Consider the following 15,228-nt stretch of genomic DNA (forward strand, 5'->3'; position numbering starts at 1 on the left):
TTCTGATACGGTATACGACGTCATTAATTCTATCCATGACTTCGTATGGCCCTTCCCACGAGGATTGTAGCTTCGGAGATAACCCACGACGTCTCTGCGGGTTATATAGCCACACCAACTTCCCTGGTTGGTATCCTCCATGCTCAGCTTGAATGTCGTAGTGTTCCTTCATTCGGTCACTAGCACTTTGAATATTTAGGCGGACTCTCTGATGAATGTCGTCCATCCTTTGACGTAGTGTGTGGACATAATCTTCTCCGGCGACTTCTTCTCCCGGTCGGCAACCAAATTTCAGATCACAGGGTAGGCGCACTTCCCGTCCCATAACGATGCTGGCTGGAGTTTGCCCTGTAGATTCTTGGACGGATGAACGGTAGGCCAACAGGAACAGGTGAAGAAATTTGTCCCAGTCTCTTTGGTGGTCAGAGACTACTTTGGCCAGATAACGGTTGATAGTTCTGTTCATGCGTTCAACCATCCCATCGGATTGTGGATGTAGAGCAGTCGTCCTGGTCTTGCGGATGTTCAGGACTTCACAGACGCCTTGGAACAGATTGGACTCAAAGTTTCTTCCCTGATCTGAATGAAGCTCCATGGGAACACCAAACCTGCAGATCCATTCTTTAACAAGGGCATCAGCAATCGTGGACGCTTCTTGATTTGGCAACGCGTAGGCCTCGACCCATTTGCTGAAGTAATCCATTACTACCACAATGTATTTGTTGCCATCGTTCGTCTCCGGGAAAGGACCAGCCACGTCGATCGCTATTCGTTCGAAGGGACTACCAACATTGTACTGGCGCATAGGGGCTTTACCACGCTTTTGTGGCCCATTAATGGCTGCGCAAATGTCACATTTCTTGCACCAAGCCCTCACGTCTTCTTTGCAGTTCACCAATAGAACCGTTCTCGCAGCTTGCCAAGTGTCTTGGTAACACCAAGATGTCCACCGCTGGTTCCATTGTGAACTTCCTCCAAGACCTCCGGGACCCTCTTCTTTGGAATGACGATCTACCTTCTCTCTTCTTGTCCCTCTGGCCTCTCAATCACACGGCGCCATCATCTATTACCCAATCATCTATTACCAAGGAATTCCACTGGGCCCAGTACGACTTCACGTTCGGCAAATTCAATATCTGCAAACTTCCTCCCACGTTGGTCTTTGGTCCGCGTTTTTCCAGTTAATCACTAAGCCTAATTCTGGGTCACTGATTTGGTCGTTTGCAAGATCTTCGGGTTGCCAAGTATCGTTAATCACAGTTGTTCTTAGGAGTTTCGCTTCTTTCTCTTCTGCTCGGGAACAATGCTTACAGTCCTTATCGCAAGGTCTTCTGGAAAGTGCGTTGGTATTTTTGATGGATCGCCCCAGCTCGATGTTCTGTTCGAAATGAAATTCTTGTAATCGTTCAATCCATCTAGCTACCTGCCCTTCAGGATTCTTAAACTGCAACAGCCATTTCAAAGCAGCATGGTCTGTTCTTAACAAGAACTTTCTTCCATAGAGATACTTGTAGAAGTGTTCCACTGCTTTAACTACAGCTAGTAATTCTCGTCTGGTTACACAGTAGTTCCTTTCCGGTTTCGACAAGGTCTTACTAAAATAATCAATTACTTTTTCTTGACCATCCTGGATCTGAGACAGAACAGCGCCTAACCCAACATTGCTAGCGTCGGTATCCAATATAAAGTTTCCGTTGCCAAGAGGATAGCTAAGTATGGGCGCACTAGTCAGGGCCTTCTTCAATCTTCGGAATGCCTCGTCAGAATCGGAGTCCCAAGAGAAACGCCTTTCGCCTTCGGTAAGTCTGGTCAATGGTTTTGCGATGGTGGCGAAACCTTGTACATAGCGGCGATAGTATGTGCATAGTCCCAAAAAGCTTCGTAGTTCATGTTTGTCTTTGGGTATCGACCACTCTTCCACTGTCTGGTCTTCTGTGGATCTACCGCAACTCCTTGGGAGGAGACTACATGGCCCAAGTAGTGTACCTTTTCTTGACACAGATGACATTTCTTGGGGCTAAGTTTCAAACCAGAACTCCCTAGTCGCTTGAAAACTTCTTCCAAATTCTTCAGATGATGGTCAAAGGATTTCCCCACCACTATGATGTCATCCAGGTACACTAAACAGGTAGTCCAGGATAGTCCCTTTAACACAGACTCCATTAGTCTCTCAAAGGTAGCTGGCGCGTTGCACAATCCAAAAGGCATGACGGTAAATTGCCACAGTCCGGAGCCCACCGAGAACGCTGTCTTCTCTCTATCTTTCGGCGCCATGTCGACTTGCCAATATCCACTTTTCAGATCTAACGTAGAGAATATCGTTAACCCCGCCAGCGTGTCTAGAGTATCGTCTATCCTCGGCAGGGGATAACTATCCTTCTTGGTAACATTATTGAGCTGCCGATAATCAACACAGAATCTGGTGGTACCGTCTTTCTTCTTTACTAGTACTACCGGCGATGTCCACGGGCTGTTAGATGGTTCGATGACATCTTCTTCTTTCATTTCTCGAAGGATTTTATCAGCTTCTTCACGTTTGGCGAGCGGAAGTCTTCTCGGATTTTGTTTGATTGGTCGCGCATCTCCTGTATCAATTTTATGTTGTACTAAATTGGTACGACCTCTCTGTCCTGCTTCTCCTTTATCAAACACATCTTGATACTTGATTATCAGGTTTCTCAATTTTCTACTATTTTCGGGAGATAATCCCTTAACGTTTACTAACTCCTTCACCATTTTGTCCGGAATTTTTGAAGTCGAAACTTTGGAGGCTTCCACGCTTCGAATAACCTCATTTCTAAATGTCGTACCAATTGCTGATAATCTCCCTGTTCCGATGGTGACAGTGTCTGCAGGATGTGAGTCGCATCTCTCCTCGCAGTGCGACAGTCAAAGCGGTAGCCTTTACAACGATTGTCCATCCGTTCGCTCTCGCAGCGGCCTCAAACTGGCAAAAATAATTGGCCCAAGCGGTTTTTCCGTCAAACTGTGGAGGCTTAATTACTGACTTTGATATATACTTATTTTCGACGAGTGTTGGGTCTTCCGAAGATTCTTGACGATTTGGTGAAGCCGCCTTCGCTATTTTTTTTTTAATATTTCTATCTTTCTGTTTACATCGTCCTCAATTTGTGTTATTTTGTCTTGTAGCTCCGTAGAATTTCTCTATAATCTTTTCTTCTAATTCCCTGGAATGTTCTGTTATCTTTTCTTCTAAATTAAGCATTTTATTATTAAAGCTAGCCTGTATGTCTTTAGAATTTTCTGCGATCTTATCTTCTAAAATATTAATTAAATCCTGGGAATTTTTCATCATTTTATCTTCTAAATTATTCAAATTGCCGTTTAAGTTGTCTTGCAAATTTTTTAATGACGAGTCAAGGTCACCTTCCAGCTCGAAGTAAAATGTGTCAGGATCCTCACCTTCCTCCACCAAAACGTCTCTCAGTCTAGCTTGCAAAATGCTTTTTTTTCCATCTGTCTCGCACTCTCTCTCTTCCAATATGCATTTCAGTTCAGACACTTTCAAGTCTTTCAACAATTTTTTTAGAGCCATGGTCAGTCTTTTTATTCTTTTGTCTATCACACACGCCACACTTGACACCAATTGTTACGTTTTTCGTCGGTTCCGTGTGGATAGAAAGTCACAATTTATTTAAACACAATTTATTTAACACTAATTAACAAAAACAATAACGATTAAAAGACTTAAAGAACTATTTATAACTTATTTACAATTTATCTAATTATTTATCTAACAGAAATTTATTTTGAATTAGCGCGGCGATTGTAACTGTACGCGTCGATCGGTTATTTATCTCTATCTCCTTCAGGTTTCGGGCATCGGCTTATATATGAGGGAAACAGACAGTCCAGACATATCTCGAAAATTCTTAGCGGCGTTCTTCGAACGTCGGTGGGCGTATGAGTCATAGCCGAGTGGCCAAGCTTAAGGCCGAGTTCACACGGTACGGGTCCGCAACAATATTATCAATAAAATACGAAAGTGTAAAAAAATATAAATCAAACTTAATTTAGAATAAACAATAACTTTAAACAATAACATGGTATAGAGATGTTTTAATAACATTGTAGATTATATTGGGATACCCTTATTTATCAGTAATTTTTATACCTAATTAATATGATATTTAGATATTTTTTTAAGCTAATATCAAATTATGTATTTTTGAATTAAATTAAGTTATTTAAATAAATTATGTAACAATTAAATTTAAACAAATTACTGGTGCAGACCTCACGCGGCGCGTTTGCTTTGAAATTTACCGCCAGTCGAGGGGAAGGACGCGCCGACCGACGATCCTCGCGCTGACCCCCACGGCGTGCGGCGCGAAATTTTTTGTTGCAGGCTCGGCGATCAACGCGCCGTGTAACGGCACCTTTACGCTATCTGTAGGAATAAATAAAATACTCTAAAATCAAATTAAAAGCCCGGAGCTAAAGAAAACTTTAAATTCGTTTTTTTTTTCTCGAAACTGTTTTGTGACTAAACATAGTTTGCTTCTGGGGTACAAATATAAAAATAACTAAAACTTGCCAAAATATACTAACTTTCTTATTTTTTTTTATTTCTCGTAAACCATGTATTCAAGAGAAGTGTTAATCTATCCTTAATAGTTCTTATTGAGATGAATAAATTACATATATTATGTAATGCTTCTTGAATATTATTCCATCTGATAGGATCATCAAAAGGATTTTGTTTTTTTCTTTTTAAAAGCTCCATTTACATAAACTTCCTATAAACAATGGTAGGTATTATTATACAATACAAACCTGGGTACTGATATAGGTCAACTACCATACTGTTTCACTTTAGATTTTTTTTTTATTTTAATTTTATTTAAAATGCACAAATGCATAGTGCAGATATCACGTTTTTGGGTTTTTCCTTTCCTATTCTCTTACAATATCTTCAGATTTACATTTTCGTTAAAAATTAAAACGAATAAGTATACAGACGCTTAAACTGCATTTGAGGTTAGAAAATTTTTTTTTATTTAAGGAAAACCGTCTTCCAACTGCTTAAATCTTACAAGCCTATGTGTACTTTATTTTATAGAAAATTTCTTACTTTTGAGCCATCTAAAGTGAAACGAACTCTCAACTAAACGAAACAAAATCAATCAAAAATGTAAAATCACACATTCTGCTAGAGTGTTAAACAAGTTTTATTTTTAATACAGATACACCAGTTAAACCACAGAGATAAACTCACCTGCTATTCACTAGAGTATACTAACAAATAATCGAAAAAATAATAATCCACAACCAGAAACAAATAACACAATAAATAATCGACAGTCAGAGATAAACACCAATAATTTAAACAAATACTCGTTGAATAAAATTCACAGCATATCATGAACATATTATACGAAACACAGAAGACAGAAGATGACATGAAATGAAATTTTATTGCACGACGCCGAGCTATAAACACTATAATTTTAACATGTCCTATGATTGGCCAGAAATAAATAGATCAAGTGATATTGCTCTTTACTACGGGCCCGTATAGAACCGTTAGGTTACGTATCTTCTTTCTTTGTTTATGGTTACGTATCACCACCGGTATCACGTAAACGTAAAGAGTCGTAAAAAATATAAACGTGTAAAATATAAGAAATGCGCATGCGTACGTAAACGTTTACCTGTTTGTAGTCTGTGCCGTTGTTCTCTAATATTTGACTCCTTTAGTCCTTTTCTTCAAATAATAAAACATACAGAGTGTCTCAAAAAACATGTACCGAGATTCCTCACGTGAAAATAAGATTTATTTTTCATATCAACATAGATCCGATTCTGCTTTGTTTCGTAGCTACAGGGTGTTAAAGTCTTAATATTCTTTCGATGTTTGCGCTGATATTTTGGAAATGTTGTGCTCTATTTAACTGTACAAAGAGAAATATAGCCTCCTATTTAAATTTTTTACGCAAAAGTGCAATATCTGTTATGATGTCAAAGAGCGCCCTCTAGCTACCATAAAAAAAATTGTGGAAACAAAATTTATACTGGAGATCATTAAGGAAGAAAAGCTCTTTTAAACGAGCCCTAGTTTGTTTAAATAGGGTAACTCAAACCAGAGTTATCCTTATTTTAATATAAGCAAGTTTAACCTTCCCCACTAACCACTTTATTTTATGAAATAGAGCAAAATACTCTATATCAAAAAAATTACAAATTTCTCGATGACTACAACAGTAATATTTAAAATACCTGTTCACCTGCATATTTTTGAGAAAAATCCTGTTTTCTGATTGGCTATTAGAGAAACGCCCCCTAGCGGGCATTTTTCGAACTTGAAAATAATTTCCACCGATTTCCCTTTGTCGATTTACTTATTAGAATTTTTTTCCCAAAGTTATACGATAAGTAGTTTCTGAGATACAGCCGGCGTCCATTCTTAGTTGGCCACCCGGTACTCTTGGTGATTCGAATGAAATTTTGAGGGTAAAAGTTACTAAAGGTGCTACATATTTTAATGCTAAAAAAGTGGAAATAAATTCATCAGAGATGTGCATATGGGTTATCACTGGGATATTTTGAAAAAAAACCACTGTACGCCACTGCCGTTTTTTCTTTTCATACCAAAATGGTGTAGGCCGTTTAATGTCAATTAGAAGTTATCTCTGGATATTTTGTCAAATTCAGCCTCCTTGATAAGATACACGTAGATCCTGTAACTTTAAAACCATGCATTTAGGAACTTTATTTCTTTTTTTTTTTTTTTGAACAGGAATCAATGAGTACTTATTTAAAACTCTCCCAAGTTAATGATATTATTTTTTTGAGGTTCCTAGTAGACTTGGATTAAGGCAAATTAATTAAATTGCGTTTATCTCATCAAGGAGGCCGAAATCGACAAAATATCAAGACACAACTTTTAATCGGCATTAAACCGGTTACACTATTTCGAGAGAAAACAAGCAACTAACAAGAGAAAAAAAATCAGTGGCGTTGCACGTCCCTGGTGAATATGTCGACACTTTTTTAGCATTGAAATATATTATATAGTACCTTTTACCCTCAAAATTTCATTCGAAACGCTAAAAGTACTTGGAAGAAAATTATAATAAATCAAAAAAATATTCAGATTTTAACACTCTTTAACTACGAAACAAAGCAGAATTGGACCTATATGTTGATATGAAAAATAAATCTTACTTTTAGGTGAGCAATCTCCCCACAAATTGCTATATCTAATAATTTCGAACAAAAATGACAAATTCGTAAGCCTGGATTTACAGTCTAATAAGTTAAAAAAGTTAATCTAATATCTGGATTAATTAAAAAACGAAAATTGATTATGATAAATAGACCATAAAAGTTTTAAAAATTAGATTATGTTATAATTTAAAAACTAGTTAATTTCATTTTTACACAAGTAAATGGACAAAATGCCTATGAGAGCCAGCGTTGTTGTTTTGTGTGCTTCTTTACTTATTAATTGGACCAATGGTTTTAGTTATGAAGGGTAAGTTGTTAAAATCATTATTTTTTTCAAATCTATAATACATAGAAAAAAGTGCAAGGATAAAAGTTTCTCTAAAAACATTCAAATTTATATCTAAATTAGATCCTAAAATGCGGAAGTTGCGTGAAAACCTTTATATAGTGTGGTCCGAACTGTATTCCGGAAACTTTGGGAGCGTATTATGCAGATAAAAATTAATAAAAAAGTTCGTATAAATGTATGTCCTAAAATGCTTAGTTTCGGAGATACATGGTGTAGAAGTTTCATTTTTATTATGATTGTTTCCAAGTAATTTCTGAAGTAACGTCAATATTTGGATGAAAATTGGTGCCTGGGAGTTGACATAAGAAATTTGATTTTGATGTCAATATGACTCCTACTTGTAGAGGGCACCATCTACATATTTTTTAACTGGTTAGAAAAATAATAAATGTTTGTCCGTACCTGTATAAAACTACTGAGTAAAAAAATATACATTTAAGACATTTTTTACGTAAAAAAGATCTCTTAGTAAAAATCGTTACGAGTAATGGTTCTCGATATTTGGAATCGAAATTATCAATACCTGTCATAATGTACATAAACATGTTGACTAAATCGTTATTAGACTGAAATCATAAATTCGAAATGTTTTTGTGGCAAAAATTCAACAGAAATTGATTTATCATCATTTTTTCGAAGAAAAATTTATGATTATTTTAAAAAATAAAAATTTCCCAAATTTATTATTTCAGTCAAATAACTATCTACTCAACGTGTTTATTCTTGTCAATAATGACATGTATTGACTATTTCCATTCTAAATATCTTGAGAACGGTTCTCGTTCTTTTTACCAAGAGATATTTTTTAGGTAAAAATTACGGAAAGGTATATTTTTTCACTCAGTAGTTTTATACAGGTGCTAACGAAAAGTTATTACGCTTCAAAACAGTTAAAACACTTGTAGGGGCGCCCCTATAAATAGGAGTCATATTCACATCAAAATAAAATTTCTCATGTCAAAAAACTCCAATTTTCATCCAAATATTCACGTTAGTTCAGAAATTATTTGAAAAAAATCAAAATAAAAATAAAACTTCTACGCCCTGTATTTCCGAAACTAAGCATTTTGGGACGAATATTTATACGAACTTTTTTACTCATTTTTATCTGTAGAATATGCTGCCGAAGTTTCCGGAATACAGTTCGGACCACCCTGAAAATTACTATAAAAGTATAGTAAGAAATTAAAATACCATTTATATATTATAATATATATTTTTTAATAAACTTTAGGTATAAACTGTATGAGATTGTTGCAAATGATATAATCGAGATGAAGTACTTGCGGGAATTGGAAAAACAAGCTGGTCTAAATTTTCTCAAGGAAGCTTATTCTCTGGGTGAGCCAAATGAGGTCGTTGTAGCCCCTCAATATCAAAAAGAAATTGAAAAAATCCTTAAAAGCATTGGTTTGAAGTACAAAATCGTGGTAGAAAATGTTGAAGAGTAAGTTAATAACAATGGTATTTAATACCCTTTTTATTATTCTTTTGACGTTTTTAGAATTATGGAAGCTGAAAGAAGAACTTTTTCACTTAGACCGTTTATGGGTTTGGGAGATGTTACGTTCAGAAGTTTCATGTTTCATCATGAAGTGAGTGTAAGAAATGGAGAATATGATAATAATTCATATAGGTCCTAGCCCCAGTAGCACAGCAATATTGATAAAATATTATATTTACATATTGGTTCAACGATGGAAAAGACAGATTTTTTTCATGGCCCAATGTACGAGTATATTTTTTATATGAAATCCAATATTATAGATATATACAGTCCCAATATTCCGAATTACCAGGTGTGTCTCAAAAGCGGTTCACCCCTATAACTTTTTTATTTCGTCAGACAAAAAAACGAGATTTGGTATGTTAACCTAACCTAACCTAACCTACAACTTTTGATTTCTAAATGGCCTCGGTATATTTTTACTTTATTCGATAGAAAATGACACTTTGAATAGAATGACATATCATACGTCAACTTTTGACATTTTCGCTTTAAAAAAATCGTATTTTAAATTTAAATCTAGTGCCATGGCTGTGTTAAAAACACTAATTTTAATCAAGGAGCCTTGGAAATAGATTTGATCGTCTAATGTTTTTCGTGTCTTGTCGTAGCCGGTTGTTAAAAAATGCTCAAATCGTATTTTTAATCATATCTCAATTTTCTCAAATGGAACAAGAATGGCTGGTTAGCATATCAGGAAAAATCATTTTTACGAGTAATTTGGTACCACACACTTGGCATTTCGAGTCAAATTGTCGTTATGAACCGCTATGCTACAATTTCAAATAAAGCATATGGGAGTCAGAAGTTGACATATAATATGTCATTCTAATCAGAGTGTCATTTTCTATCGAATGAAGTAAAAAAATACCGAGGGTGTCATTTAAAAATCAAATGTTGTAGTAATTTCCGGTGAAACAGTGAATGTGACCGAAAAGACTATGTGAAGAGGCGGAAAGTCCAGAAGCGCCTCCATTGCTACAATGGGCGTTGACTTCATCGCCCCTGTTATGCTCAGACAAGCAAGTCTTTGCACCTTGCTGAGGCTGAGCATTATTGTTTGTTGCATTACCTTAGGCCGCCATACCAAGGATGCATATGTTACCGAAGGCCTCACCACTCCAGTGTACAGCCAGTGCACCATCAAGTCGTCTGACTACCGCTAGTGTAGTCACCGCCCTCCTCGTGACATTTTCAAAAGGTCGGTTCCAGGTCAGTTTGGCATCAAGCGTGATTCCTCGATACTTGACCTCCCCCGAGAGAGGAAAATTTATGTCATATACTATTTATGTCATATACCAAATCTCGTTTTATTATCTGAAAAAATTAAAACTTATAGGAGTGAGCCACTTTTGAGACGCACCCGGTATAGAAAAGGTTGGCTCATATATATTACCAATATTAGCTAGAAATTGCCAATATTGTGCCCGTATGCAATATTTTACCAATATAGAACCAATAATGCGCCAATATGGTATGCTACTGGGGAGGATACGTTTTTTAGATGAATGCATATTTACGAAGATTGGCTGGTCAATATCCTGAAATCACAAAACTGGAACATTTTGGAACATCGTTTGAAGGAAGAGATATGTTGCTTATAAGGTACCGTAATTCTTTGAATGGGGTGGACAAAAATTCAGCATCGAAATTAAAACGTATCTATTACGTTTTTTTACTGGATTCCGTGTGGATAATGTAAAATGCGTCTAGTTTTCAAGACCGGTATACCGGTTTAGGTACCGGTACCGGAAGACCGGATTTGGTATCGGTACCGGAAGACCAGTTTTGATATCGGTACCGGAAAACCAGTTTAAATCGGTCCCAAAAGACCGGTTTCAATCGATACCGGAAGACCGATTTCAATTCCAAGCCAACTGGAGGCCTTTTTTCGATCATTCGGTATAATACGGTAACATACAATGTAATTTATTTTAATGTATGTTTAAGGCATGTGCTAGTCAAGTTTGGTCTAGTAATCTAGTTTTCTTTTTTTAGTACATCTAAAATTCCCTTAAAGCTTTAACTCAAGTAAATTTTAAACTAAGGCCGATATTCAAGGGCGTCTACTCTATTATTTAATATATGTAAAATAGCATCAAATTTCCGCTCCATTTATATCTAAGAAGAGCTGCTCTTCCTGTAGTTTTTCCATTTTTCATAACTAACGAGAATGTTGGACAAGAAATCAAGAATAAACAATGAAAACATAAACAATGAAAATCTAAAGTTATGACGCATTCTCACGACTCGTGTACTTACCTGTTCATCCGATATTCTGGTCCCACCCGGTCTTCAGGTCCCAACCGGTCTTCGGGTCCCAACCGGTCTTCCGGTCCAACCGGATACCGGTACTGAAATCTCAGGTCCGAACATGCCTAGCTCCTGGTTGTTCTCGCGCCTTCTTTTCGTACCGTCATGTCAGTCAACTGGGCTGCTTTGCGAAATATTTTTTACTTACACAACCTTCCGGCCAGATGTATCACTGACCGTTATCAAGTGTGTGGCAACGGTATCGCACACTTTGTGGGGGTGTAATTATTTATTATAATATTTATTAACAACTAATTAATATCCACTATTGCATTCGCGAATATCTACAGCAGACATCCGCTCTTGAAAAATTGATACTGATAAAACTCCATAAATCTACCATAAAATTGAAAAAGAACGGCATCAGAGATGATTTTATATGTAAAATTATATGAGGAATGCCATACCTAAAATCGCCAAGCCAAGTGGACACCATTTTGTTTTCGATCACATGGTATTCCTTCAATCATCTTTTTAGGGTGTCCAGTGGTCCCAGTTCGAATCCCGATGTGCCCAAACCAACTATATTCATAGACGCAGGAATTCACGCCAGAGAATGGATTGCTCCCCCCGCAGCTTTATACATAATTCATCAATTAGTTGAAAACCCTGCGAACGCAGCATTGTATCAGAACGTAGACTGGGCTATCATTCCCTGTTTGAACCCAGATGGCTACCAATATACCCAGGACGAGGTAAGTTGTTATATATGTATCTTCTGTAATTTACCTTCATGGTCTTCCTTTATTCTTTTTGATGGGAGTGGACAGAAACAAAAGCCGTTAGTTTTTAAATCTTAAAATACCCACAAACCAGTTCTTTACCACAGCCTGACCTGCACAGGCGACCAGTGCGAAAAAAACTGAACATCTGTGAGGGCCTTTAGAATGTCTTGATTGCTTTGTTTTTACAGTTAGTTATTCTATGGTTTTTACTATTGACAACGTGACGGAATACTACTGGTGCATAAAATATTCAGAGATATTATGTCCACCTGGATATTGGGCTTTAATAAAGTCTAAGGAAAATTATTACGTGATCATTGACAGATAACTACAAGTTTATTACTTAGATAACTAATGCAAATGAGCATTTTTGTTAAATTTTATAGGAAAGATGGTGGCGAAAGACTCGCAGCGTCCTCCCGAATTCCGATTGCAGAGGGACAGACGGCAACAGAAACTTTGATTATTACTGGATGCACGCTGGAGCATCATCAACCCCCTGTGCCGAGACTTATGCTGGACCTCAAGCATTTTCAGAACCGGAAACAGTTGCTTTGAAAGACTGGTTCTTTACTAACAACGGCACTGTCAAATTGTACCTCACTTTCCACAGCTTTGGCAATTTGCTACTCTATCCTTGGGGGCAAGTATTATGTCCTTTTAAAAAAAAATATGTTTCTAAAAGTTGTTCAATTATCGCATCATTGTGAATAGCGTATTGCTAAAATAAACTAGAAAATTAACTATTAGCATCTTTGAATAAAAAGATTAAGTAAAGAGTATAATGGCTATCCATATATTGTTAAAAATTTAGGAACTCATAAAATACGAAAAATTTCTGTTATATATTTCTGCAACTAAAAGTAAAATAATATACAGGGCGTTGCATTTAAAAAAATTGAGATAGAGCATCTTAAATATTGCGATCATAAATACCGTATGATCGAATAAAAACGGCGTCAGCGATGGCTATGAAATGAAGATCAATGACATTTCCCATATAATTTTACATACAAAATGACAGCGATCTTCATTTCATGGCCATCGCCAGTGGCGTAGCGCCAGGCCCAAAGGGGGCCCGAAATCTTTTTTTTTAGTCTTAAAGGATATTTTTTTATTTTGTTTCTTTTTCGCTTGATTAGAAATCAAAGATTTTTTTAGTTTATATTGCTTTAGTTTTGAAGAGTATTTTTTATTTTGTTTCTGTTCTTTATTATTGTTCGCTACTTAGGCGAACTAGGTGCCTGAACGTTTTTCAGTTTTTATTCCTTCTAGTTTCAAAGAATATTTTTGGTCTTGTTCCTTGTCCGAAAATAATATTTTTTGTATTGTAACGTTCTTCGCACATCGTGTATATTGTATATATTGTTTTGTTTTTATATGCATTAAAGTTGAGTTTTATATTAGGTTTGAAGTTGAGATATATTCCCCAATTTTGTTTCCTGAATTGGTCATACCTACAAGCTTCATATTCATATAAAATAAAATAATATAAATATAGAATTACTCTTAAAATAGGGAATACCCCTATTCCCTATATTATAGGCTGGGGGGGTTAACTCAAGTTCATAATTTGTCGCTAAGCCACTGGCCATCGCTGACGCCGTTTTTATTCGATCATACGGTATTATCCTCTATAAGATAATGTAAATTATTTTCCTTCAAGGATTTATTCTGTTATCTTTTTGGAGAGGAGTTTTGGAATATACCGGGTGCGTCTCAAAAGTGGCTCACCCCTATAACGTTTTTAACTTTTCAGATAAAAAATAAGATTTGGAATGTTAGTATATTACATAATTTAGGATTGATATTGATGTATTCAATTGTTTTTAGTCACTTCTTGTTTCACCGGAAATGACTACAACTTTTGATTTTTAAATGGCACTCTCGGTATATTTCTACTTTATTCGATAGAAAATGACACTCTGAATAGAATGACATGTCATATGTCAACTTTTGACATTTTCGCATAATATGCGAAAATGGTGTTTTGCAGTGTTTAGTGTTTCTCGTTTATGAGCAGAGGTACAAAGATACGGTTTTCACAGTTGCTACTTTTTTATGAAACTAAAGATGGTAAACACATATTTGATGCCGCTGTTAAAAATTTATGATAAAAAATATATGAAAAAAAAGACAAATCTCATAAAAGACTTAAATCTTTTTTAATGACTTAAATCTTTTCTGAAAAGACTTAAATCTTTTTTTAATTACTTAAATCTTTTTCTATTTCGGAATAAAGACTTAAATCACAAGTCATTTTGAAAATGACTTAAATTTTCTAACGTCTTAAGTCAGCTTTCGAAATATGACTTAAAATCAAATGATTTAAGTCATTAAAATTATTTAAGTCAAAAAAATACAGAAAGAAAAGTTTTCTGTGAGCTTGCAGCTCTGTAATGGATCATTTTTCTTTGCTTACAGATACGATCGCATCGTGCCAGATGACGTAGGTGATCTAAAATATCTAGGAGATTTAGTAGCAGAAGCAATATACAATGCCAACAAACTAAACTCTGTATACATGGTTGATACATCAGCACTAGGCTTGTATGAAGCTGCTGGAACTAGTGCTGATTGGGCCAAAGCGGTCGGAGGATCAGCATTGTCATATACAATCGAACTTCCACTTGGATGTAAGTACCGTATGATCGAAAAATAACGGCGACAGTGATGGCTATGAAATGAAGATCGCTGTCATTTTATATGTAAATTTATATGGGAAATGTCACTGGTCGTCATTTCTCAGCCAGCTGGACGCCGTTTTTTTTTCGAGCATACAGTACCTATATGAACGTAGTCTATAAAAAGATTTCAGCCTCACAAGTTATATGTTATTTTTAGCTGCCAGATACGCATTCTTGAACCTCGCAAGTGAAATTCTACCAATAGTTCAAGAAACTTGGGCAGGAATTGAAGTTTTCCACAGTTTTATTGAAGAAAGATTTTGGACCAACCTAACGATCACAACTACAACCCCATCATCCTAGATTAGACAAAAAATATTAAATAAAGACAAGTTTTGTAACTATAACTTTGCATACAGATTTTTACAGATTTATTAATTGTTTATTATTTCTTACCTGTCTATTAAAGTATTTTTAAATAAACTGTAATTTTTATGAAAGAAGGTACACAAGTTA

General features: G+C 35.8%; 1 protein-coding gene across 3 annotated transcripts; it reads left to right on the forward strand.

Annotated features, from left to right (window-relative positions):
- The first annotated feature begins 7,420 nt into the window (after positions 1-7,420).
- On the forward strand, positions 7,421-15,146 carry LOC115878605 (carboxypeptidase B-like). Of its 3 annotated transcripts, none has more exons than XM_030895152.1 (8): positions 7,421-7,498; positions 8,775-8,987; positions 9,045-9,141; positions 10,552-10,652; positions 11,839-12,055; positions 12,472-12,728; positions 14,510-14,721; positions 14,930-15,146. In XM_030895152.1, exons 1-8 carry the CDS (start codon positions 7,422-7,424, stop codon positions 15,073-15,075), a joined length of 1,320 nt encoding a protein of 439 aa, XP_030751012.1. In that variant the 5' UTR covers position 7,421; the 3' UTR covers positions 15,076-15,146. The 3 variants fall into 3 exon arrangements, with proteins under 3 accessions (XP_030751012.1, XP_030751014.1, XP_030751013.1); XM_030895154.1 differs by having other exon boundaries at positions 11,848-12,055; XM_030895153.1 differs by having other exon boundaries at positions 9,045-9,135.
- The last annotated feature ends 82 nt before the right edge of the window (positions 15,147-15,228 follow it).

The sequence above is a fragment of the Sitophilus oryzae genome, unplaced genomic scaffold (genome assembly GCF_002938485.1).
Source record: "Sitophilus oryzae breed Bouriz unplaced genomic scaffold, Soryzae_2.0 scaffold_151_pilon_pilon, whole genome shotgun sequence".
Taxonomy (NCBI): domain Eukaryota; kingdom Metazoa; phylum Arthropoda; class Insecta; order Coleoptera; family Curculionidae; genus Sitophilus; species Sitophilus oryzae.